At 43.7% G+C, this 27,941-nt stretch overlaps 1 protein-coding gene across 1 annotated transcript in view; it reads left to right on the forward strand.

The window, feature by feature from the left end:
* Window positions 1-27,226, forward strand: part of LOC311234967 (ubiquitin thioesterase ZRANB1-like) — a 62,877-nt gene extending 35,651 nt beyond the window's left edge. The window contains exons 3-10 of the mRNA XM_084322271.1: window positions 5,160-5,347; window positions 8,814-8,967; window positions 16,038-16,109; window positions 18,484-18,682; window positions 19,391-19,511; window positions 19,945-20,074; window positions 24,128-24,357; window positions 25,371-27,226. Of these exons, the coding sequence (XP_084178397.1) occupies window positions 5,160-5,347; window positions 8,814-8,967; window positions 16,038-16,109; window positions 18,484-18,682; window positions 19,391-19,511; window positions 19,945-20,074; window positions 24,128-24,357; window positions 25,371-25,589 (1,313 nt within the window). The 3' untranslated portion in view covers window positions 25,590-27,226. The remainder of the gene's footprint in view (window positions 1-5,159; window positions 5,348-8,813; window positions 8,968-16,037; window positions 16,110-18,483; window positions 18,683-19,390; window positions 19,512-19,944; window positions 20,075-24,127; window positions 24,358-25,370) is intronic.
* Window positions 27,227-27,941: the final 715 nt, after the last annotated feature.

Here is a 27,941-nt window from a genome sequence, read left to right on the forward strand (position 1 = left end):
CGTAACGGAGATTGCGTTCGTCATCAACCCCGGAGCGGCTGGATTTGCCTGTTCGAATCCAGCTCACAGCTCCGGGGTTGTCACCAGCTTGGCTGGCCGTTCACACTAATACAATTGGCAGTATTAGAGGGTGGAAGAAGCTGGCGGGGTGGGTCCGGGTCGTTGTAAACAGCGACTCCTACAGTTTGGTCGGGGCGCCTGCTAAGCGCGGATAGGATCTAAGTGGGATAGTGTGATCCTTCCACACGCTACGCCCTCTGTGAGAATCCGCGCTGCCAGGTGAAAAGAAGCGGTTGATTGGCTAGACGTGTGTCGGAGGAAGCACGTGGTACGTGGTAGCCTCCACTCTCCCAGACCGACTGTGGGGGGTAAGTGCGCAGCGACCAGGAAGGGGATTGGGAATTGGCATAACGACTAACATTGGGATGGGAGAAAATCGGAGGAAAAAGGAGGGGGAAAAAGATCAATAAAAAAAAATTAAAAAGAATATACCTTACCTTAGCCAGAAGGTATTCCAAAAAGAATAATTCCCAGTGATTGCATCGCCATCGCGATTACCCGTGTATATGTCTATACTCGTGTATACGGGAAATAGGCTTCAGGCAAAAAAATCTCGAGGTGATCGCTGTGTCGCTCTGTCAACGAGGAAGAGGAGCAAAAACAAAGCCATTCCAGTTCAAAAGGTAGGCGACACTGCCACCTGGTGAGATTCGATCGTCATTGCAATTCCAACGTAGGCAGATGAGCCAGGGAGACCTAGGCCCCGTTTAGACGGAAACGCTAGCAGGTGAATCCGCAAAAATATTTTTACGGATGTGCCTTTCGTTTATACGGAAACTGCGTTTTTACGGGGTGAAACCGCAAAAAAGTGAGACTACCTTCCAGGGTGGAATTCCTAGAAACGCAAAACCTTTGCGCTCTCGTCTAAACTATCAACCCGTATAAATCTGTTAAAACGATGATGAAAGGGTTGTCACGGCTCTGGTCGCGCGTACTGCTTACGTCACAGGTAGCAGGTAAGCGCCAGTAGCCGAGACGTAAACAAAGCAAGTATGTCTGACTATATCAACGGAGATCACTTGAAGGCTACATTGGCAGTACTTTTAAAGACACAAGAATCAGTCCAGTTTTAAGATACGCTATTGGAGCTGGAATTACCGCGGCTGCTGGCACCAGACTTGCCCTCCAATGGATCCTCGTTAAAGGATTTAAAGTGTACTCATTCCAATTACAGGGCCAGCAGGTGCCTCGACTGGCCCGCGCCGTTCTGTGTTCTGAACGTAGCGTTATAGCAGTACTTTTAACCCTTTCACTGCCACACGACAGAAGGTTAACCCTTTACTATCACACAACCGGCTGTCGTGTGGCAGTGAAAGGGTTAAATACACAAGAATCTGTCCCGCGGCGTGAGTGGACCCACTGTCTGTGAGTGACTCTGCTTTGGTCCAATCACATTCCCCATCCACAGTCTGCGAATCAGAGGCAGAGTAGGGCGGGTCTTCACAGCACGTCATGTGACATATGCGCCAATCGTGTGACAGCGGTGCTCCGTCGTTACAGCCTCGTCTGCACAGAGAATTCCACCCCAAAACGCTCGTCTAAACGCAAAATTAAAAGTGAAACCGCAAGACGACTTTTGCGGTTTCTGTTCACAAAACGCTCGTCTAAACGTAGCCCTAGAGGGCTCCGGCTGACCGTATAGAACGGGGATCAAAGGAAAAAGATCAAAGGATCTAAAAACGAGATATTATGTTTTTGGCACAAAATTTGTTAAAGGGGCACTTCACAGAAAAACGACAATTTATTTTGCACATAATATCCCAAGGCTCTGAACTGTTTTGCACACATTCATTTAGTTGACAGTTATTGAGAATTAATGAGTTTGAATGTCATGTCATCGGAGGACACGGAATCCTTGTGTCGTGTTAATTACACCTTCATGAAATTATGTAGATGAAAAGATCCCTATTGCAATCCTTTCTCTATTCTTTTATCTACATCATGTCATTGAGCTGTTCATGTCATTGAGCTGTAAATAACGCAACACAAGGATTCAGTGTCCTCTGATAACATCACGGAAGGAGATATTCAAACTCATTACCGCTCAATAGGGATGGGTACAGAATTCGGTACTTTTAAAGGTACTTACCGAAACACGTCGGTACTACCGACCGAGTATCGATTCACGTGAGATACAAAAAAAATATTTTTTTATTTTTTTATTATTTTAACACTCATTTTCTTTTCTTTTTTAACCTTTTCTTTTCATGTCAACGTTCACACGCACAATATACGCTTACCTAGGAATTTACTTGATTCAACAACAAAGCAGTCTGGGCAATGGCAAGCCGAAAACGGTCGAAAGTGTAGTCATTTGAAGTTTGGATTTTTTTTTTACGACTGAGGTAGGTAGATACAATTTTTAGAGACTAAAGTACCGAAAAAAAGGTACCGTTGGGTACCGGTATATATTCACAGGTACCGGTACCGTATCGGTTCAAATGTGAAAGGTACCCATCCCTACCGCTCAATAACTGGGAAACTAAATTAATGTGTGCAAAACAGTTTAGGGTATGTGTGAGATTATGTGCTGAATAAATCGCAATTATTATTCAGGTGAAGTGCCCCTTTGAGATTTCTAGGAATTTCTTTTGGGGTAAAAAGAAAAGAAGATAAAGTATCGCTTAACACTGTGGCTTTGCCTAATATGTTCACTCTCGGCTCTGTCTTTGAAGTGTGCGCCCGAGTGTGTATTTGTGCTTTTGTATCCTCTGAAGGATCTGCGAGTACACTACTGACTGCAGGCAACCAGGCACACCCACACTAATAGTGTTTTGTGTAAAGTGGTTGGGAAGGAACCCTTCCTGTCACACTGACTGGGCTGCTATGTTGCAGCTCTCTCTTGCATCTCTCACTATACTGACATGGCAGTGGCACCCACTCTCTCTGCCACTCTCTCTGCCACCCTCTCATTCTCCTTTGTTTCTTTCTCTGTATTTCAAAGAGGCTACTCTCTCTCTCTCTCTCTATCTCTCTCTTTCTCTCTCCTATATATATATTTCAGCCTTTTACTGAAACACCTAGGCTACACAGTCCTCTCTCTCTCTCACACACACATAGATTATGTTGCTAAGCATTGTGCGGTCCTTTGACTTTAGAACAATGGCTCAGCAGGGAGTGATGTTGTGTAACGTACCAGAGACTACCACACAGACACTGATGTGCCAGAAATTGAGTTTTGGGAGAAACGGGTAGAAGTTTGTTCTTTCCCCAATAGTCCACAATCTAGCCCTAGGTGTTAGGCTCATTGTTTATGGGATATTAAAATGAAATGAAATGATCAAGTTACCTGAAGTATCATAATTCTTTTGGGGGCGATTTTGTTATCACCATGCTGGCTTAAAATGTGTATTTATTTATTTGTAGGTTTTTGCCCACAATAAATAGAAGACTATGGATCTGTGAGTGCCGGTATTCTGTTTGTTTTGGGATAAATATAGATAACCAGGTACCTATTTAACCCAAGTATGGTTATGATATAGAATCGGGAGATAAGCGTATCGTCCCAGCCCTACTTTTTTAGCATAATCTGCAAGTGCATACCCCACACATGGTCCTGAACAGTCGACTCATTTATATTGGCAGACGCAGTCATCTATATACTTCATTTAAAGAACCTATAGATGGTTTCAACTTGTCAACATAAACATTCTAAATGGACTACATTTGATTTCCTGTCAATTGTTTATATTAGCAAACACTGCAATAGGAAATCAACTGCAGTCCAAGCTGTTTCCTAGCGATGTAATTCCACAAACCTGTCTGTAGCCTATACAGTGTGTCTAATTGTATATAGAGAAAATACTTCCAAGGCACAGCCTATGCCAACTACAGGGGCCGACATCCAATATATCCAATATGAAAAGCTGTATTGGTCGATATAAAAATGTGATCAGCCTGTCGACATGACCATCTTTTACATGCTAGATAGAGATGGTAAGAAATCCATGAATAGTAAGAAATCCATGAATACCAGCTATGTCATGCTCACCCTCTAGCCTACCTGGAGGAAAATATTGCTCCAACCGTTTAGCAATATTGTAACAGCAGTAGCCTATTTAAACCATGTCATGCTAGTTTACCAGGAAAAAAGGGCTTAAAGGAACATGTCAACTTTTTGGGAAATTTGCTTATTTGCCATCTACCCTGGAGTTAAACAAGCATATACATACCATTTTCTTCTCTGTGCATGCATCTTTTTTTTGTATCTTATGTTGTGGGACTTGTACAGCACTTTGGTAAACTTTGTTGTTTTTAAATGTGCTCTATAAATAAAATGGATTGGATTAATTAATTAAGTAGCCCCTTTCGTGACTGTGACGCAGCTGCGCTGCCTGGGTGCAGTGGGGCTGCTCTCACAGCCAACGACATGACATTACATAATTATGTTGCAACCTTCGTCTATCAAGCAAACAATTATATTATATTTAATTTATAATTTATAATTATATCAGACAATGCACCTACAAAAGCAGATGATTACAATTAAATTAGCCAACTTGGTAACACATTAGTCATAGCAGCATAGGCATAGCCTTATTAATGTTTTGTGTGGCGTCACCGTCGTGTACAACGATACTTATGTTTTTTAGGTGATTTGACAAAGTTGTTGTAGAGTTGTTCTATGCCATTTTCTTCTGGCATATCTGGCACTCGGCTTTTTGGGCATTGTCTTTGCATATTTGAAAGTGTAACCACACGTCTGATGACTTCGTCGACATGTCTGCTGCACATGTCCTTGTTGTTTTCAACACAGATAATCTCCACGTGCTTGTTGTAGAGAGGTGGAGTCGAGGCGCTGCTTACTTTCGTTTCATTGGAATGGAGGCGGGAAGGCGCCGCTTACTTTCGTTTCATTGGAATGGAGGCGCAAGATTTTGGAGGCAAAAACTTCGATTTTTTTTTTATGTTCGAAGCTCGTGCCATCGAACGAAGCTTCGAAGTATTTAAGACAGCCCTAGAGCGTACAGACCTGAATGCTACTGCGGTCGTGTGTGTTTTGTACTTGGGAATTGTTTAGTCAAACACGTGTCTCCTGTCTCTACACGTGCTGTTTGTTTTAGTTGCATATTAATTTTACCACCACTCTCTCTCTCCAGGCGTGGTGGAGGGCGACCTGGCAGCCGTGGAGGCCTACAAATCGTCGGGCGGGGACATCGCGCGGCAGTTGACGTCGGACGAGGTGCGCCTGCTGAACCGGCCCTCTGCGTTCGACGACGGCTTCACCCTGGTGCACCTGGCCATCCGCTTCCAGAGACAGGACATGCTGGCTGTGCTGCTCACCGAGGTCAGGGTAGCAGCCAACTCTTTTTTATCTTTGCTCTTCTCTTACATGGTTTCCCTGAAATGTACAATGACTGACTGAGAGTATATTAGTTACCCATGAAAAAAATTACTTGTTAATCCATTACTTTGATTTTCGTCAAGACAAAAGATGGCAAAAACATTGTCAATCTGTAATCTATCCAAACTGTGTTCCAGGCTATTGATTGTGCATAGTAAGAAAATCCAATGTGAAAAGTGGGAACTATTGCACTCTAAAAAGGATGAAACAACGCTGATGCGTCTTCACTTATGTATTTCATGGAGGCAGGTCGAAATCTCAACGCTATTGGGTAAGAATGAAACTTTCAGAGTAAATGGTCATCACCGTTTCATCATGTTGCAGTGTGAGAAGAGCCCCTACTTCTCCTCCTTTCCACTGCGAAATATACAACCTTGAATCTTGAAACACCCGCTAGACCTTCGATGGCACGAGTTATTAAAAAAAAAAAAAAAAAAAAAGTCTTCTTCGTCAAATTTGAGCCAACTGTGCTTTGATCAAGGCTGTAGTAGTTGCCAAAGATCTTATACTGCAGGAGATAAGCTGCTGGTTTCCAGTTACCGCGCTTTCAAACCAGAGGTGTTGTGTGCTCTGTGCCTTACTGGGTTTCAAGGCGGCACGCACGTCCTCCGTGGAAGTAGGGCTGTACCGAATAGTTCGAAGCTTCGAAGTTTCATTCATAACGTTGACATTCGAATTCTAAATCAACATTCAAATTATTATAATTTTCTTTTTATGTGTCTATTCATTCTGTTTAAACCAATGGGGGTTTTTCTTCACAATTGCAGATAAAGATTAGGCTACACTAATATTATAGTATATGACTCGTCATACACATTTTAATAAAACATTTATCATAAATGATGTAGCCCATCTGCATCCGCTTGGCACTCCATCAAGACGTCACCCTCACTTTTGTACCAACCGTGCCCTTATTGGATTATTTATGTTGATGAAACTGACAAGTTATATTCATTAAAGAAAGTTGATTTAATTAAAGAAAAAGACTAATTTAATCAGATTAATCACTTTATTCAAATTGAGGATTTAGTTGGAGGATATATTATATATATATAACAAAAAAATTAGTATGATTACGTCAGACATTCGAAGCATCATTCGAAAACTTCAATAGAAGCTTCGAATGTAAAAAAAAAAAAAAAAAAAAAAGAAAAAAGTACATTCGGTACAGCCCTACGTGGAAGAGCAGTCCATTCTTGGTGAATAAATGTGTTGCACAGAGCGCTTCCAGTGTGGACCTTAAGCCATAATTTAAGTTGACCCTCCTCCCTATCCTAACGCAGTATCTTTGACATGTCGGGTCAATGGCTCTGTCAAGACGGGGCTCCAAGCTACATTTTATTCACCGCTGTAACCTGAGAAGGATTTTTATCTCTCCTACCTCTGCAGTGTTTCCTTCTTCCCTCCTCTCTGCCCCAGATGACAGTGTGGGTTTGGCCCAGATGTTGTGGCATGAACCACAAGCCCATCCTTTGCCTCCATTACTAAACCTCCATTACTGCCCTTGACAGGTTGAGGGGAGGTATGATGCCCGTAGTGCTGGTTTAGTAGCTGCTAGCTGCAGCTTCAGCTTGTTGACACACTCAACCCTATGAGACGAACAGGGACACGAGTCACCAAGGGCAGAGGGATAGAATGTCAGAAAGGGATTGGAACTGGGCCACCCGCTCATCTCCGTGCACTTCTTTTGTTTGTCTGGCTTACAAGAGGCCAGTGCTAAGGAAGCCCAGTATAGTGTGTTTTCACCTCCAAGTCTCATTTCAGACAAATGGACACTTTATTTTTATTTAGGTCACTGATTTCAAAATGTATTTCAGTTTTACCACTCTGGCGCACCATTCTGCCCTAGTGAGAGGACTCCGTGAGGTTTAGGGTGCGTGCGTGCATGTTGCATGCACGTGGGTCAGTAAGCAGACAGGTCCGCTGAGGTCGATAGCAGCTCTATCTGCCCTCAGCACTGTGATCCCAGCGCTATGATCCCAGATTATCTGGTTGCCGACGTCTCTCACTCTCTCACTCTGCTGTACCCCTGGGTCAGGGAAGACTGTGACTGAATCCCAATGTCAGGACTCACAGACTCCTGAACTGCCAGGCTCGTTCTCCTTAAGTCCGACAGGGTTGTCCTCTGCTGGAAAAGTCAGCGAGTCCACGGCTGTCTTCATGTGGCCTTTTCCAGCCCTCTATGAAGACTTTCAATAAGTCTGCAAATTTTCAGACTTACACTCATGGGTTTGTCCACAATCCACAGAGAAAGTCTGGACCTTCTTGCTGTGAGGCGATAGTGTTTGACCACTACATCACCGTGCTGTGATGTCAGAGATTTCTCAGCTGCATAATAATGTGGCAGTTGATGTGGCAGTTGGCACCAGGCCACACAGTGGTTGGAGCCCAGCCTCAAAACGGCTTAAGATCGCGGTTAGGTGGTCGAGCGGAGATTGCGTTCGTCACCAGCCCCGGAGCTGAGTTGGATTTGCCTGTTCGAATCCAGCTCACAGCTCCGGGGTTGTCACCAGCTTGGCTGGCCGTCTGCACTGATACGATTGGCTGTATCAGAGGGTGGGAGAAGCTGGCGGGGTGGGTCCGGGTCGTTGTAAACAGCGACTCCTACAGTTCGGTCGGGACGTGAGGGGGATAGTGTGGTCCTCCCACACGCTACGCCCTCTCAGTGAGAATCCGCGCTGCCAGGTGAAAAGAAGCGGTGATTGGCTGGACGTGTGTCGGAGGAAGCACGTGGTAGCCTCCACTCTCCCATATGATCTGACTGTAGGGGGTAAAGCGCAGCGACCAGGAAGGGACTGGGAATTGGCATACGACTAACATTGGGATGGGGAGAAAATCGGAGGAAAATGGAGGGGGAAAAAGACAAATAATAAAAAAAAAAAAAACGGCTTAAGATCTTGAGGTAGAAAAATGCTGTTTTTGAGTACTTGATTAGAAATACAAAACCATGATTTTTTTTTTTGAAAAAAAAACCTTACAGACCTTACAGACCTTCCAAACCTTACAAACCTTCCATAGACTCATAGGAATTGTGTCTAAGTGCTCAAATAGTGAAAGAAATAGTAAAATAGTTCCCCTTTAAACATGTAGAATATATTTTCATAAGCAGATGCAGAACCTGTGGATCTATTATGAACCTACTGTATATTCTTTAACGGACGGCATGTCTTTATTTGTACCAGTGTTATACTATCTGATGCCTTGGGTTGGGTTGATATTGATATACGTAGGACACATCAGCTTGATCTCACCACAACAACAATAACAACAAACGTACACAAGCCGAGCACCCCCTCCCTGCCCTATTCATTCTATTTATTTCCCTTTTTCCTCTCTCCATCCCATCCCCCCTCTCTCTTTCTCTCTCTCTCTCTCTCTCTCTCTCTCTCTCTCTCGCTCTCTCTCTCAGGTGTCCCAGCAGGCAGCCAAGTGCATCCCAGCCATGGTCTGTCCAGAGCTGACGGAGCAGATCCGTCGGGAGGTGGCTGCCTCTCTGCACCAACGCAAAGGCGACTTCACCTGCTATTTCCTCACTGACCTGGTCACCTTCACCCTGCCCGCAGGTCAGCCTCCCTCAACCGCCTCCTGAAGGAAAGGAAGCTCTCCTAGCAGAATGTAGAGTACGGAATAGTGGATGACCGATGCATCGCTTTGCTCATATATCGTTTTTATTGGGCTGGCTGATATTGGCCTTTTTATGTAAAAGTAAACAAAATCAGAATATTGGCCTGCCCACATTGCCATCTTTCACAGGCTCTAGCAGGCTTTAACACTAGTGAAATAGCTGTGGCATATGAAACTAGAGATCCCAATTTAAGTCATATTATTTGTATTTATTTTATTTAACCTTTATTTAACTAGGCAGGTCAATTAACACTTTCAGTGCCAGCCATAACGTTGATTAATGTCCTTGAGTGCCATCATTCACTTCAATGATAGTGTTAAAAATGCATAATCTATGTTTTAAATTATGGCTATGTGTCTAATCTGCCCCGTCACGTATCAATGACTTGTTTGCAGTCAACATTGTCGAAACGGATTGTTTTCTAATCGGTTCACATCCTTTTTATAGCATTTCGAAAAGCTATCGTTTCCTAGAAAATTTCCGGAAAATAGAAAGATTCCCTCATAAACGGCATTTATTGGAATATTCTCGAATACACTAGACACGTTGTCGTTTGTCGGCCTATTTATGAATAGTTTTCAAATAAACGCTAGATTATCGATAGTATATGTGTACTTATGCACGCTATAGAAGCGAGCTGAGAAATCGATTCTCTCATTTCCTCAACAGCACACACACATATACACATAAGGGACACGCTGTTATCTCAGTGAATACAGCTCTGATTATCCTAAAACTGGTAACATAGACTCCTTACCTTAGATCAGATGTTCTCCAAAAAGATCATTCTAATTCCTGATCGCCATTCCAAATATCGATTGCATTTATTGATTGATTATTGGCTGCTGTAAATATATATTCCACGCTGCTTTCCATCTCGCAATCACTTTCCTGTTCATCAGATCCCTCGCCAGCATAGTGGAGCGAGGAGGCTCCCCCTCCACAGATCCACCAGTATAATCGAATGGCCTGCAGTTACACAGGGATAGACGATAGGGGGTGGTATTTTCCCATCGGAGCTCCTAGAGGGGCTGCTGTACCAACGGTTGATGAAATATGAATTCAGATCGCTAATAAAAAAATCAAACGACAATTTGCGTCATCTGCACTCAACGGGGGGCATGAAAAAACGACATAACACGTCGCTGGCACTCAAAGTGTTAACCCATTCTCCGCCACCACTTTGATTCGTCCTAATCCCTTCTCTGCCAGCTCTATTTGTCTATGGATATGTTCACCTACTTTGCAGGGCTATAACTTTTTAAATTGTATTGCTAAATTGACATTACTATGGCCCATTCAACATCGATTAGCTGTTGTTCAGGGTGTAGGAACGTTTTACTTTTTCATTCACACATTCATATAAAAATACTGTCTAGAGTATAAATATGTTTTTATCGTTTTCTGCAGTAATTCATAGAACGTGAGATATAGCTATTTATGCATATATTACATCATCAAATGCAGTTTGCTAGCGATTGACGTCAGATTAAAAATTTCAATTGTACAAGGTCCTAAACGTCATGACTCATCATCTGCTGGTGACCGGAGGGGGGGGGGGGGTCGTTTATAATGCAATGACCGACGTTAAATTAATCATGTAGTATGGGTGATATGTTGATCATAGCAGTTTGTATGGATAATAATAATCAAACACGCTGAAACTCACCGCAGCTTCCTCTGACCTTTGGGTGATCAGCGTGGAGCAGAGAGATCGCTATTATGGGATGTTGATCTAGACGAACCATTTCCGGGTTGTATAATAATGTATACATCCAAATAACGTTGTTTATTGAGTTATGGCAACCGATCGATTATCCAGTGTGTCAAGATGGAGTCCCGCGAGCGGCGGACGGAATAGGGGGGACACCAAGCACTTCCGGCCCCACTTCCCCACTTCCGGTTTGGCGATCGGCCACCAGGTTGCGATATTGAACCGTTGGAGAGTTGAGTGGAGATCCCCAGCACCCGTCAAAGATGATCCGTCGGTGAAATATGAATGCCATGACAGATTTTTGAAATATTGATCTCGATGACGTCGTAATCCGTCATTGGCAGATTAAGCATGGCGAGGAATGACGTCTGAATCCGTCATTGGTGAAAGATGGGTTAAGAACAAATTCTTATTTACAATGATGGCCTGGCGGGAGGACATATGAACCTCTCGAAGGGTAATGGGGAAAAGCAGACTAAAAGAAATAGAAAATGTATTTATTAATTTAAAATAAATAAACCAAAAAGACTATTTAACACAGACGATACATACATCACAGAGGTAAGGGGAATTATTAAAACACACACCAAACAAAACAACCAAATAAAGTTACAAGGTATGTTATACATGAAATGGAAGAGAAAATGTACCTGTCGGTTAACACATCCTGTGCCAAAAAACGAGTTTACTCGTTATTGCCCGCCAATCTAATAACGCCAACAACGAGTTTACTAGTTTTTATGATTGTTATTTCCTTTATTCGCTATTGGCATTCATAATTCATCCAGGAAGGCTCCGGGAGCCAGCTGGACCCTGTCTGATATTTCAACACCTCAATACCGCCGCCTGGTGGATTTCGGGCGAGTTGCACTGCACTCTAAACCGGATGTGGCGCTCTGTGCATCGGGGAAAAAGCTCCGGCAGAGCTATCTTGTTATGTTGATCAAGACAAACACTCAAGTGCATTGGATCGCTTTCGAGACACAAGAATCAATATTCTTTCGGCGTTTATTGCGCCATACAAACGGAAAATGCATCTAGCAGATCGAAATCAAATAATTGGAATCTTTTTTCTCCAGACTCATCGGCCACAGGTAAGAGGAATCTAACGTTAATTCCAGCTCGATTGTCCATTTATTTCATTGCAATCCAACTGATCAACGTATGATGTCATACTAAACGACCCCCCCCCCCCCCCCCCCCTTTCCTTCACGCATGATGGAGCATAATGTATACCGAGCATATGCATTTGAATTTTTTAATATAGCGTGTAGGAACGATACGCCAATCGATTATGTATAATATGTGTCGGGGCCTATAACTCGCGTTCTAGGAATTACTGCTCTACACTCTAAAAACATACTTATATTCACAACGCTACTAACACGACAATGTATGAATGGAAAAATATAACGTTCCCACATCCGGAACGATAGATACCCGATGTTGAATGGGCCATAGTAATGTCGATATAGCTATAATATTTAAAAAGTTATAGCCCTGCAAAGAAGGTGAGCGACTCTATAGGGTTACAGCACTGGCAGAGAGTGGTATAAGATGGGCAACTGCGTGGCAGACAATGTCTTAAAAGGCTGGGTCACAGTTGCAGGTGTGTGTAAACGACTCTGCGATAAGAGTCTTTAAAAGTAGTGAGCGAGATCAATTTGTCCATCTGGTCATGTCCTTTGCATCTCGTTCCAACTGCTGGGAGCAGCAAATTGGAAGGAGTATTGACCAAAGGAAGTGTTAACACAGGGAACATCTAGCGAGATATGGTGAGCAGCTCTGGTGTTATAGGGAGTAGATGACACTTTTAACAGGTGTATTAAATAAGGAGGAGTCAGACCAAGGAGGGTTTTGTAAATTAGTGTAAGCCAATGAATTTCTCGTTGAGAGTGTAACCACGGCCAATTTACAGATGTGTATAAGTCACAATGCTGTGTTGAATAGGGCTATTTGTAGCAAACCTAATTGCTGAGTGATACAAAACATTTAGGCGATAGATACCAAGTCACAAATACCAACCATGCCATGCAAGCTTACCGGGAAAGCGGTTAAATATTGTACCACAATGTAGCAAGTATATTCATTGAATTGACCAATATATATTATAAATGTATAATTTACATTTCCTTTATTTTCTTGTTAAATAAATCAAAAGCTAAATGAATTATTAATTTAAAGGCAGTAATGTATCCTAATTTTTCAAATGTAAAGGTATTGAAAATTGTCACTCTTGGCAGTTTCAATTCATCAATATCCGTGTCTGCCTTTAAAGACCTGCATGGGGAGTCAGCATTGCCCTGCGGCTTGGGCCGGTCGTCATACTAACTCGTTTGGCTGAGTTAGGGGGTGGGAAGTTGTGGGTGGTGGTCTGGGCGCCTGCTCAGCGAAAGGCAGGAAATGGTGAAGGCAGCGTGACCTCCCACGCGTTAGGCTTCACCAATGAGAGTCCTCGCTGCCAGGTGAAAATGTGTCGGAGGAAGCATGTGGTAGACTTCAGGGTTCCCTTGTACCGACCAGTAGGAGGAACATGCGCACAACAACCAGGTAGGGGAGGGGGGGAATTGGCATAACGACTCAAATTGGGATGGGGAGAAAAATAGAAAAATCAGGTGGAGAAAAAGAGGATAAAAATAAAGACCTGCATGGGTCTACCATTACCACTGAAGATATTACATGTGAGTTTCAGGCTTTATATCAACACAGTCAGTCCTAGATAATTGTCTTGGATCTCTCTCTGCCCGACCTTTTCCACACAAAAAACAAAAGCAAGGCACGCTCGCCCTTCTCGTTTAATAATTTTTTTGTGTGAGCTGTAACAAAAGAGGCCACTAAGAAGAAAGCCCCCCCTGAGACGTTACCTAGGAGGTCCTGGTGTCATGTGATGCATCATACGATCTTATCATCAGATGAACCTCCTCTGGCATCAACTGGAAAAAATAAAACAATCCGACTTATTCACCTGCCGCCGCCCTAAGTAACAAAAACACCGGGGTGGGCGCATCAAGAAGTGCTCTTGAGAATAACGTTCACTCCTAGGTTGTGAATCCGAAGAACTCAATTCAAACATAAACGAGTATCAAAATGATTAACACTTTAACCGCCGAAAACGTCATTCCCCGCCATGCTCATTCCGCCGAGGACGCCTTAACTCGTCTTTGATGTCAATATTTCAAAAATCTGTCATCGAAATCATATTTCCTTTCCGGGGCCCTGAGACACAAGTGTGATCTCCTCTCAACTCTCTAGCTGTTCAAGAGCACCATCTGGTGGCCGATCGGCAGATCGCCAACCGGATATTAACCTTTGAACCAGTAGTACTCATGCAAATGTGGTCCGGCCACTCTCTATAGCTCCCGCGACTCCATCTTGAAACACTGGATAATAGATAGCTCGCCCTAACTCAATAAACAACGTTACTTGGACGTATATACTATTATACAACCTGGAAATGGATCGGGCATTTCTACATCCCATAATCGAAAACGGTCTACTCCACGCTGATCGTCCAACGGCGCGAGGAACATACGGTAAGATTCAGCGTTATATTCTAACATGTTCAATATAAACTGCTATGATGAACATATGACCCACTCTGGATGAATCATCTAACGTTGCCCACGGAATTATAAACGATCCCCCGCCCATCCGGTCATCATCAGATCATACGTAGATCATTCTAGAAGTACGTCCAGTTGAAATTTTTCATCTCGCGCCGGTCGCTACCAAACTGTATTTCATCATCAATATAATGCATTTAGGGCTATAAATCACGTTCTGAAGAAAGCTGCAGAAAACGATAAAAACATACTTACCGGTATACTTTATACCATATTTTAGTATGAATATGTGAATGAAAAAGTTTAACGTTGCTACACCCTGAACAATACATATAGGACATTGAATGGGCCATAATAATGGCAATGTAGCAATAGAATTTAAAAAGTTATAGCCCTGCAAAGAAGGGGAACTTCTCCATAGACAAATAGAGCTGGCGAGGGATGGTAAATTATGAATTTAACCCATGGCGATCAAAGTGTTAAGATGACGAGTGGAAATAATTTTGGTAGCTAAAACCACGCGACTCTTGACATGCAGGTGAATATTTAGATTATTGGTCATGACGGCATGTCACGAGCAGCGTATTAGGCGTGAAGCCTATTAAACAAAAACAATGATAACAGCGGCAACAACAATGATTTGAAATCTATCACAAAACCACAGTCGGGGGGGGGGGGGGGGTCCTGGGTTTGTAATAACGTGTTCTGCCTATTGTTTTTTATTATTTTGCTTTATGAAGAGGTATTTATATAATGAAGTTATAACATGTGAAGCAAACCGGCTTTGACTCCCAGGCAGCTTGACTCTGGAACATCACTGTCATCATGCCATGTTATCAACGGCCAATTCGTCTTGTTTTCAAGTCTAGTTTCTCCAAGTTGCATCACTGTTGCTTATCTGTCTGCTGTACAGAACGAGCCGCTCTGGTTCCATTGTGATGTGAAGTGTGTGGTAGTAGAATGCTCGTTTTGTTTACTTCTTGGGTATGAAATTACTTGGGGTGGGGGACGGGACGTCGAAGAGACATAATGGTGCAGTTGTTTGTTCCCATCTGTCAGGAGCTGGAGGCCGTCTTTGGCTCCTTGTTTGGCTATTGTTGTTGCATACGCCGTATACCAGCCTGCCTCTCGCCCCAAAGCTATATGAAATTTTTCATTTGATCTCCCTTCGAAATGAGAGATATTGTGTATGTTTGTACAGCGCTATTCCTGTTGAATCTCACTGTAAGGAGTAGCTATTGTGGTGTTGGTGGTAGCTAAGCAGCAGAGGGGTTTCTGTTGTTGCAGAGTATTCTGGACAATGCGGACCTTGGCTTCCGGCCACCATAGAAAACCTTTCTATTCAGTTCCACAAAGTCAATGCATTCATTTATTTTAGCTAAAGAATACGCTACTGTTGTCAACCACACAGAGTAGGCCTGTAGCTATTGTGAAAAGAACAAAACAAAACGGAGCGCCTTGAGTCGACGTCGACCGGGGACAGAAGCTGTTCCTACTTCCTAGTTAGCCATGTAGGCCCTCTATAGCTACTCTTACCGGCAGTAAAACGTAGAGAGCACTGCGACCATAAACCTAATCACTTCAGCCTGGCATGGTGTGTGTGTGCAGACCAAGAGGTCATGGACTCGGGATGATTTAATTGTCTGGAGGACCTCTCTGGCCGCGTGGAGCTCTGTTGTGTCCTGTACCTCTTCCAGTCAATCATACATGTTTTTATTCTGTTATTTGCAGACATCGAGGACTTGCCCCCAACAGTTCAAGAAAAACTGTTTGACGAAGTGCTGGACCGAGATGTACAGAAAGGTGAAATACTTCTATATTTCTCAACACACCGTATTGGCTCGAATATAAGACGACCCCTCGAATATAAGACGACCCTCGTTATAAAACGGGTAGCTCAAATCAAGCGATCTGATTGGTTCACATACCACGGCTATGGCATCTTAATTCCTTTGCACAATTCGGTATCACTCCACGTCTGAAAACAAGCCAGCCAGCTAGAAAGAAGATCCTGTGTTTGTGGCACAGCACAATTAAAAACGCACCTGTCCAGAGTCAAACACCCCTGTAGTGTACCAGCAAAGAGCAGTGCTAACATAACTGAACACTACTTCAACAATTGCACATTAATGGCAATATCCAGATAAATATATATTTAATATATTTAAGCATATTTTTTTGTTTTTGTTTTATTTAATCTGATAAGAATATAGGACAGGCTTATATAAAATCATTATGCTTCAGCCTGTACCTTTTCAGTCACAGCCAAAATCAAAGACCGTTGACTACAAAAAATTACTACTACTACTACAAACATTCTTTAAGATCAGATCGTATTATTAGGAATAAAATGTGTCCAGAATGTACCAGTAATTGTAACACAATGAATAAAAGATGGTAAGCAAACAAAATAGTCTTGTATGATATCTCTTCAGGCCGATGCATCAACTACTGTGACGCTGTCCTCAGATATAAGGAAACCAGTCCCCTATGCGAGGCCACAACAGTGGTCTGCCGGTTTGGCAGTCAGATGGTTTCCCGCCTCACGCGCACTGTAATGGGAAAGGCTGCCCGACGCGCAGGCAGTGTTGTGTTACCGCTCTGTCTCTCCTTGGCCAACACGGTGCTCTCCGCCTGCCCTCTCGTCACTCTGCCAGTCTGTCCTTATCATGTGTGTCTCTTGCGCCCAACGCTAATCAGGCTAATTGAGTTTTAGGATTTCTCTGATCCTCTCTGCTGAATGACTGCACTGCACTTCCCTTCACACACACACACACACACACACACACACACACACACACACACACACACACACACACACACCCACACACCCACACAAACATAAGCACAAATTAACTCGATCAGCGCCAGAGGGTGCTGTGTAATGTGTGGTTAAAAGGCCAGCGTTCTAAAGTATAGGAATACGTGGCGGTGTTTGCAGGGCTATATTATATATTATAGCTATGGATACAATACTATTGCCTATTTGACATCGAGTGTCTATCGTTCAATATGTGAAAAAGAAATAATTTTTTCATCCATACATTCCCGTTTTATACCGTGGTGAATATAAGTATGGTTTTAGAGCGGTCTAGGGTAATTCATGGGAGGCTGGTAATAGCCCCCAACGTGTATTATACTGAATGAATTGGCGTTCCGCCCTTACACACGCTACAATAAAAAAATCAAATGCATATGTATTCTGTTCCATCATGAATGCATGAAAGGGGGGGGGGGGGTTATGCTTTGATCGTCACTAACGGAATACATCATGGACTAGCGTTACACACATACGCTCGGATCGCAATGAAAGCATGCTTTGATCAACGCAAGATTGATATCATATAGCCCTTACCTTGACTAGGATGTGCCCCAATAAGAATATTCCAATTATCTAATCGCGAGTCCCAGTATTGGTGTCGATCGCGTCGCCAACATAATCCGCCATACATCATCCATCTGGAGCATTTGATGCTCCTCAAGCCGATCGGGACAACCGCTCCCCTTGCCCGACATGGAAAAGTCTGCCCGGACCAATATAATCAATGCACAGCCCAAGACAGTTTCAAAGGGTGCTCGATGCGGCCAGTATTACACTTTTGGGATCTCAGACTCATTCCCTATGATAACACCAGGCTCCCTGGATGGATAATGAATGGAAATATCGAATAAAAGAAAAAACTGCCAAAACCTGACTATACTCGGGTCTGGCGCTGAACGTTCGGCGAGTTAGCCCGACTATCATCGGGTCTGGCGCGGAATGAGTTAAGATGCTGGTGTTTTTCCATACCACATTGAGACACTTTCTCAGTGGTTTTTGTCTTCTGATCTTTTTTAAATGTTTCCCCCTCACCTTCTGAAGGTTTGCTGCAGGGCAAGATTAAGCAGGTAATGTTGTGATAAGGAGGGATAGGTGTGACCTTAAGTCCCCTTCATAGCTATTCTGTTACCAGTGGAGCCGTTTGGATAGGTGTGGATACGGCCGTCCCATGTCTAGTAGTGACATAACTAAACACTGACCTTTCATCCACTTCCCTCAAACAGTTCAGTCCATTTCTGCTGGCATTACCGATGCAGCCGGTGACCTTGCATGAACCAGTTTTTCCATTCTGGTGCCAAAATCGCCAACCCTAGTCACAATCCCCCTCCTCTTTCTTTCTTTCTCTCTTTCTCTCAGAACTTGAAGAGGAATCTCCCATCATCAACTGGTCTCTGGAGCTGGGGACGAGGTTAGATAGCCGGCTGTACGCTCTGTGGAACCGCACGGCTGGGGATTGCCTGCTGGACTCCGTGCTGCAGGCCACCTGGGGCATTTACGATAAGGACTCGGTGCTCCGCAAGACCCTCCACGACAGCCTGCACGACTGCTCCCACTGGTGAGACCACCAGCTTGGGCCCGGGATGGGTGTGATATTGGTAGTGCACTGAAGAAGACCGCTCCTCGGTGGACACTTCTGTCCAAAGTGCTGTATGGTACCATGAGTGCATACATTTTCATCATGGCTAGGAGGTGGGACTCCTAGCCCTGGCAGAGTGATGGTGCCATGCTCTCATTGAGACACATGAGAGCCTGAGCTGGCGGTACAACGCAAATCTTAGACACACGGTTCAGACTCTAGGGACCAAATTGTCCTCCTTGTTTATTCCTTTATAAACCAGGTTTGACACGACAGAGTTTCAACTCGTCTTTAGCTTTCGTTTGGAGTCGCCCGACTACGTCGGAGCAGCAGGCTTACGGTCGCCTGACTACGTCGGAGCAGCAGGCTTACTGTAGACTGACTGGGTGGGAGGCTCAGACTGGGGCATTAGGCTGGTTTAAGAAGACAGGGTTCAGAGTGGATTTACACAAACTCCTATTCCAGTTTGAAGTTGGAAGCACCCACACAGCATAAAGCCCTGAGGTTAATTACATAAGTGATGGCCTAGTCTGACTCTAGTCTGGTCTCAGGAGACTGGTGTTTAAGTAAGCAAATTACAGTTTTGATTCCTTGGATAATTGCTCATGCACCTTAACCCAGGGTGAGTATTGAGAGACCACATAATGTCACTGACTGTGTGTCTGTGTTTGTGTCTGTCATCTGCAGGTTCTACACACGCTGGAAGGAGTGGGAGTCATGGTATTCCCAGAGTTTCGGCCTGCACTTCTCACTGAGAGAGGAGCAGTGGCAGGAAGACTGGGCATTTATCCTTTCTCTGGCCAGTCAGGTACACGCACACACACACACGCATGCATGCATACACACTCCCTCAAGCCACTCTGGTAGGGCAGCCAGAACCAATGTAACATGTTAGAATGTGATGCACTAATGACACGTAAATAATGCAATAAGCCACTCTGCTGTAGGAAAAGACAGTAATTCCCTTTTGAAAGTGCATGTAAGCTTCCTGTCTATCATCAGCACTTCCAACAGCACTTCCAACTCTCACAGTCAATCACCACACCTACTGGTAACATAATGGACTAATTTCAAGCCTTGTGCGGCTTCAAAGACATAGTATGTGGTTTGTCTCTTGTTGTGGCCTTGCAGAAGGAATACACAGTGTTTAAGCATCTTGTCTAATTACTCTCTTTGTGCTTCTCACCGACCGTTGGGTGGGTTTCTAACCGTGCCTGTTCTCTCTGTATCTTCTCTTGCAGCCGGGGGCCAGCTTGGAGCAGACCCACATTTTTGTTCTTGCACACATACTTCGTAGGCCAATCATAGTCTACGGAGTGAAGTATTACAAGAGTTTCCGTGGAGAAACACTGGGGTACACCCGCTTTCAAGGTGAGCGCAGAGGCCCTTCCCGCTGTATTGTTTTTTTTTTTATCCACTTTTTCTCCCATTTTTCTATATTTTCTCCCATCCCAATTTCGTATCATCCAATTCAACCCTCCCCTGTCACGAACGCTGTTTCTTGCCTCCCACAAGCCGGCTGCAATGTGGACTAAGTCATACATAGCACAAGTCCCCTCCGGTACTTGAGGTAACAGCAGTCGCATCTTTTCACCTGCGCAGCTCGATCTCTCAGTGTCGAGGAGTAACGCGTGGGAGGCTCACGCTGCCCCCGACACTTCTGCGCAGGCGCACCAACCGACTTGTAGGAGTCGCTTGTTCACAACGCCCGATCCCCACCCTTCAGTTTCCCTCCCCGTAATACGGCCAATGTGTATTACTGCGGACGACCAGCTAAACTGAAAACAATGTGGAGAGCTGGATTCGAACACGCGAATCCTAGCGTCTCCACACTGGTGGCGAGTGCCTTGCCCACTACACCACCTAGCCGCCCCTTCCCGCTGTATTGTTTATTGTTTAAAAGGATCCCCATTAGCTGCCACCTAAGTGGCGAGCTAGTCTTCCTGGGGTCCACACAGAAAGACGACACAAAACATAACAATACATGAGATACATATGAGTGATGCCAGTAACTAGTTACTCTAATCTGATTACTTTTTTCAGTAAATAGTAATCTAACTTGTTACTTTTTACAAGCTTTTCCAAGTGGCTGTGCGTTACTATTTAGTTACTATCTCATAATGCTGATGATAAGAGAGCCAGGGGTACAGTCAACTAGACCGGAGATGGGACATATATATTATTTACACAACGGTTTTACAATTTTATTTTTAATGAAAATTATATTATATACATTTTCTATTTTATTTAGTTTAGGAACCACTGTCCTAGAGTGCCTGAGCAGTGGACAGCTGTGACCTTATATGGCCTGATGGCTGATGACGTCTCATGATGACCTGTCTGAGCAGCCAATCATGATTTATGACATTATGCACTTTCAATAAAGCAAAAAAAAAAAAAAACCTGTTGTCATTCTTATGTTGTGGCAGCAGCAGGGGGGGGGGGGGACTTCGTAACCTAGTTACTTTCAAAGTAACTAAGTTACTTTGATAATCAAGTAATCAGTAAAGTAACTAGATTACTTTTTAAAGGAGTAATCAGTAATCAGATAATTTTTTACAAGTAATCTGTGGCATCACTATGACAATCACAATTCACTTAATTAACAATGATAATCTAAAAACGGTAAAACATTGTAGACATCTTTATAACCATCAGAATATTTTCAGAAAAGGTTATTACATTCATGGTTTGACATGAATATTTTCAGAAAAGTTTATTACATTCATGTGTAAATATTTCATTAATTTATTACATTCCTACAGTGGGTATTTCCACTCCCAAACATGAACAGTATTTGCTCACATATTTAAGTAGTGCATTCTTAGGTGGTACTTGAAACACACTTTGCTATTCAATTTACTTATGTCCAGTGGGCAGTTATTCCAATGATTGATGGCACGATAAACAACCGTCCTCTTTAAAGCATTTGATTTTGGACGTGGTAACATAATCTGTCCATCATCGGCTGACCTAGTCAAATAAGAATGAACCTGACTGCATCTGACAATTTGTTTGTATAAGAAAACAGGTTGAGACGAAAAGACAGTGTTCCTGAAAAAGGTAACCGTGTTGAAAACCAGCCTATTCTCTACCGTTAACCATGAGAGTTGCCGGTGCATACTGATAGTGTTTGTTCTCATGGAACAATGTAAGACTAACCTTGCAGCTCTGTTCTGGGCACTTTGCAATTTCTTTAGTTGACCTTTGGATGCAGAGGACCATACTGGTGCACAATAATCCAGGTGACCTAAAATTTAAGATTTCGCCACCTGTCCCACAATGTATGTATAGGGACATAAGAAAGACATTTCCTCACCATGGAGATACCACTCCCCATCTTCTTCACTATGGTATCAATGTGTTCTGCCCATGACGGCATGCATCATGGTGATCTCCTTGGGTACAAACAACCTGAGATAGTTGCCTTAGAGGACATGACACAGACAACTAGACATGCTACTACACATGCCATTTAGTTTGTTTTCTCAAGTTACAGAGCTTGTCAGTTGCATGAGGTGTTTTATACCATGCAATTCAGATGCAACTCAGTTGCACGGACCCAAGTTGCAGGTTAAAGTTGCCATAGGTTTTTCTTTTCTCCCATCTCCCAATTGTATGTCATTATGCCAATTCCCTTCCTGGTCATTGAGCCGCCCTACTGTTAGTCTGGGGAGGTTGTAGACGACCACACGCCTCCTCCGATACATGTGGAGTCACCAGCCGCTTCTTTTCACCTGACTGTGAGGAGTTTCTCTGGGAGAGTGTAATGCGAACAGAGGTTTACGCTATCTCCCCCAGATCCCCTCCCTGCTGAACAGGTGCCCCAACCGGCCAGTAGGAGTCACTGTTGCAACGACTAGGACTAATCCCCCACCGGTTTTGTGTTCTTAGGGACGTCTTACAAGTTGCAATGTTCAGCCACTGGAAGGTTCATCCAAGCTTTTGCCATGGTATCCCGCCATCATGCACCAGACCATCCCTAACCTCCATGACAACATTCTCAAACATTGACCATATTCACATTTTCACATTTTCATTCAGGTTGGGATTCCTTTCCATCCAAGGTGGGAACAGAGTGGAAAGGAATCCCAACCTGAGCATGACATAAGCGTAAAATGGCTGCCGTGTGAATATGGTCAATGATAGCCACTTTAAGGTGTACCTGCCAAATGACTTCCATGAATCTAGATTTGAATGGGGAATGGCTATTCTGTAAATTCAAGTTCTATGATCTGGAGACATGTTTATTTATTTTGACACTTATTTTTGTAGTGGGGTCGTTGAGCCTAATTTGCTTATCGTCAAACGTTGTTCACTGTGTGTGTCTGAGGTTGGCTACAGTAACTATCTGCACCGACGTTAGCTACAGCTTCTGCAAGTCCGCGGTGCCTAGGAATACTTGACTACCATTGTGAAATAGCTGCATAGCTCACATAGCTCACATAACTTGTCTCCCTCATTCTTACTGAAGCTGATCAGGCAGTAATTGCATCAACATGAATCAGTCCAGGGACTTCATCGTATCGCGACAGTTGCCTAAAAACAGCCAAACAACACCGCTAGACAACCCCCCTCCCCCACCCCCTGTACGCATGAGCATATCTCGCAGTTCATTGTGATGCAGGACCATGTTCCCCACATACACACATACACACGTCTGAACATATGTAACCCATCACAAGCAGAGAGAGTAAGTTAGTGGGGGGCGGGGGGAGCTGTCATCCAATCCAATAAGGACAGAGGGGCGGGGCCCACCTCCGTGGCCTGTAGTAAAAACAGTCTGGCTTTAATTTGCCGGCCGAGCGGGCCTGTGTGTAGGGGATGATGAAAGCGCTCTGTAAAAGGGCCGGGTGCTCTCGGTAACGCTGGCCTGATGGAAGAATGATTTAGTGTTTGTCTTGCCAGGGGCTGCAGAGAGGAAGACGTGCATACGCGGTCCTATGGAAGGAGGGGAGAGAGAGCGCTTAGTCAAATGGACGCCAGGCGAACCCAGTAAAAACACACACAATGGTAGACTGTTACGAGAGAGAGAGAGAGAGAGTGAGAGACCGGAAAGGAGAGTAGCTGTGGTAGACACCGCCCAGATGTGGTTTCAATTACAATGGTAGTCATGAGGTGAAGTTGGGCCCTCATTTTGGTTTGTTTTGGGAATCATGAAGCTTAAGAAAGAGGCCAAACTGTTTGTGTTTGGCACATTGTTTTGAACATTGTCAATGTTCTCATTTTAGGCTTGTTGACCTGTTCTTGACATTTTTCATGATCCCATGATTCCCATCACCCTCACCCGTCATTTCTGCACAACGTTCTCTTTCCCTCCTCAGTCTTATTTTCTCCCTCCTTTGTCTCTCTCTCTCTCTCTCTCTCTCTCTCTCTCTCTCTCTCTCTCTCTCTCTCTCTCTCTCTCTCTCTCTCTCTCTCTAGGTGTGTACCTGCCCCTGTTGTGGGAGCAGAGTTTTTGCTGGAAGAGCCCCATCGCCCTGGGTTACACGCGGGGACACTTCTCTGCGCTGGTGGCCATGGAGAACGACGGCTTCGACAATCGCGGCGCGGGCGCCAACCTCAACACGGACGACGACGTCACCGTCACCTTCCTGCCGCTGGTCGACAGCGAGAGGAAGCTGCTCCACATCCACTTCCTTTCGGCACAGGAAGTAAGGAACCCTGCCGTCTCTCTGGCGATTGTCAGGCTTTCTCTGTGCACTGTGAAAATCTTCTCACTGTCTAGTTCTCTCCCTCCTGGCTTCACTACTCCCAGTGTTCTCATCGTGACGTGGTTTGCCAACCGGCATGCTGCAATGCTACAGCTGTGGTTGTCCTTTAATGATAATCACCTGCTATTTGATTATAGTCATCTATTGTTGGTGCGACCAAGATGTCTGCGATCGAATACTTTGAATTGAAGTGTAGTTAAGGTTATTAGCGGGGTCACTAAGGTTATTTGTGTTGTTTTTTCCCCACCTGTGAAGCCATAGTTTATTGTTTTTTGTCATTGAAGTAAAAGGAAAGAAAATGTAGCACCAATGTCATTCATGCAAGTCTGGACTTCTTGACCAAGTGGTTTATTTTCTCGGCCAGAGCCATTTGCACCGAGACAAGATTGTAGGAATCGATGATGGATTGTCGGCTCAAAATAAACATGTCTGTCAAATCCTAAATCAACGCCTGTGATTGTAAATCTACGCCTTGCTTGCTTCATATCACAGCCGGGCAATTTAACAGAAATAATTCAACTGAAATTAACTTTAGATCTCCCGGGCAACGATACGTCATGTGATTTTATTTGATTTTATATCACCTAAGCATACAATCCAGGCTACGTACTTGTCGAACACTTACCCCAAAGTTTTTTTAAATGGTCCAGCTTCTCAACATTTTAGAGAGTCTGATTTAGAACGCAAAAAGTCTCTTTCGATTCAGCAGCACCCAGTAAACGGAAAGAGTCTCTTCAATCGGGAACCAGCAAATGTCGAGGTAGGATTTGTTAATGTAATAATGTAGAATCTACTTGTTTTGGGAGTTGCTCAACAGTTGCAGAGACTAGTGATATTGCTTTCTCTGCTGGCGGTCATATCTAAGAGATTTAAGCGGTTCCTTTAACCCTCTTATCTTTTTCTCCCATCTGTATTTCTCTCTCCCTCTCTCTCTCTCTCTCTCTCTCCTTCAGATGGGGAACGAGGAGCAGCAGGAGAAGCTGTTGAGGGAGTGGCTGGACTGCTGCGTGACGGAGGGCGGGGTCCTGGTGGCGCTCCAGAAGAGCTCGCGCCGCCGCAACCACCCGCTGGTCACCCAGATGGTGGAGAAGTGGCTGGACGGCTACCGGCAGATCCGACCCTGCGCCTCCCTCTCCGACGGGGAGGAGGACGAGGACGAGGACGACCAGTGACAACACTGGAGCGGGGGAGGTAGTCCGCAGGGGGGCGGGACTCTTCCCCCTCTCCCACCTTAGTTTAACTCTTTCTTCTTTTTAGTTGTTTTTTTCCTGACACGGACAAACTGTGAAACGCCTTCAAGAGAGGGCAGGGAACCACGCCCCATCCCCACTTCCTGGCAGAAGACATTGCTGACACGTTGACACACACACACACACACACACACACACACACACACACACACACACACACACACACACACACACTCAATTACCTGGACAAACCCGAGACGGACGAAGTAACTCCACTGCTGCAAAAACAGACCTGGAGATGATGGAAAATAGAGGATCAATAGTTTACGAATGCTATTGATCTTTATTGATTTTTGGTTTTTGAAATGTAAGAAAAAAAAGAGAAAATAATCTTTATCCGTAAATGCATGTGGTTGTTAACACAAAAAAAGGAAGGAAATATACCAGCATCAATTGAAATCAACACTTTATATTGGTTTATTATGGGCACTGGCAAAAGCACACTTCCAAATTACTGTCCTTTTTTGGTGTTTCTCCAGTTGTTATAGAGTTGGCTTGTTTTGTTTTTTTGTTTTTAATGGGCAGGGATAAAGCCAATATCATATATTTGGGTCAGAAGACCCATTGGAAAACCAGAGAGATTGTGTAATAAATATGAATAAAATTCTTAATACTAAGCACTGCACATTTATTGAAAAACAAAATTTATATATAAATATAACTGCTTGAATAAAGGTCATTTATGAAGCTCTTGAAAAGGGAGTCTGTCCCTTCTCAAGTCAAAAGCTAGAGTCACTAAGGTTTAGCATACAGATCATTCGTGTGATCTTTAGTTTACCCTTTTCCAGACTGGCTGAAATGAGAAGGTTGTGCGTGTGTTTTTTCCTCCTTCTCCAAACTTCTTCTACATATTTATTTAGTTTGGGAACTTATTTGAGCTGACGAGAGCTTTGAATCTCTTTTTTTGTGTGTCTCATTTATCCTTTCAATCATGATGAAGACATTTTATGTTGCACAGTAACATTCTTTGCTGTGACTACCGCGACCATCGGGTCAAAGTTTACTTATTTACTTTACGTGTGATAATAGTACCTCATTTGGATGTTTAAAATCTGGTGCTTTCTTTGGGAGGAGGAGAGTGAGAGTGAGACACATTCTTTGTCGACACAACACAAACCAGTATCACACTTTGTCTCTTTTGCCGTTAATCTCTGGCTCCTCTGTCCTGTTATTCCTATGTTGTCCAGTTCAGCCTCATCATTGTCCTGTTATTCCTATGTTGTCCAGTTCAGCCTCATCATGGTACACGTGTGTCTGTTCTCTTCCTCTGCAATGCCTGTTTCTTGTCCTTAACGTGAAACCATCTTTTGAGTTTTGATTTAAGGTCCTTGTGAGAGACTGCAACATATAAAACCAAAGTTGGAAAAAGAAAAACACAAGTTGTCGATACTTATTTGCAGTGAATGATGTTTTCATTGGTTTTTCCTTTGCCATTGAGTACTGTAACCTTTTTTTGTGTGTGTGTATTTCATTCTAGTTGTACACACAATTTCGAGCATCACCTGTATGTTGCTTTGTATTTATGCAATAGTTGCAGCTGTAACTATGATGGTTTGTGGATTTAGGCCTGACCTCACTATACAAAGTGTATTGCAAGGACAGGCGAAATAAGGAAAAAAATAAAGGAAAACCTTTTTGAATGTCCAGCTATGTAGTCTCGCTTCTGCTTCTCCTTGGAAACAACAGTGTAGTTAGTTTCATATGTTTAGGATGATAGACCCTATACAGTGCACCCATTCTCTATGGCAGTGGTCAGTTGGATTGTTACCTGTGAAATCGGCCTAACCACATCATTGTTGTGTCAGGTTACACTTATATAGACTGTCCATTAGGGGTGGGAATCACCATAGGCCCCATGATATCACTATTCTAGAGTCACAATATTGCGTTATATATTACCTTTTTCCAACTGCAAATATCCCCAACAGAAAATGTTAACATCTGCAATAAAAATATATACACATCATGTTTTATCTAATAAGATAACATCAGTATGTTCACCTCAATCTAATCATTTTTATTGCAGTAAAATGGGATTCTTAAGCTAATTTAATTTTTTTTATATTTATAATATTAGTGTTTGGGGCGCCCCAGTGGCGAACCACATAGCGCGCTCAGCCGCGACACGGCCGACCCGGGTTCGACTCCCGAACCCGTCGTTATTTGCCGAATGTCTTCCCCCCACTCTGTCTCCCATACCTCCTCTGTCTCTCTCTACTGGACTGCCCAGTAGAAATAAAGCGATAAAACGCCAAAATTTTTTAAAAAATCGTA

This window comes from Notolepis coatsorum (genome assembly GCF_963971535.1).
Source record: "Notolepis coatsorum genome assembly, chromosome: 9".
Classification (NCBI taxonomy): Eukaryota; Metazoa; Chordata; class Actinopteri; order Aulopiformes; family Paralepididae; genus Notolepis; species Notolepis coatsorum.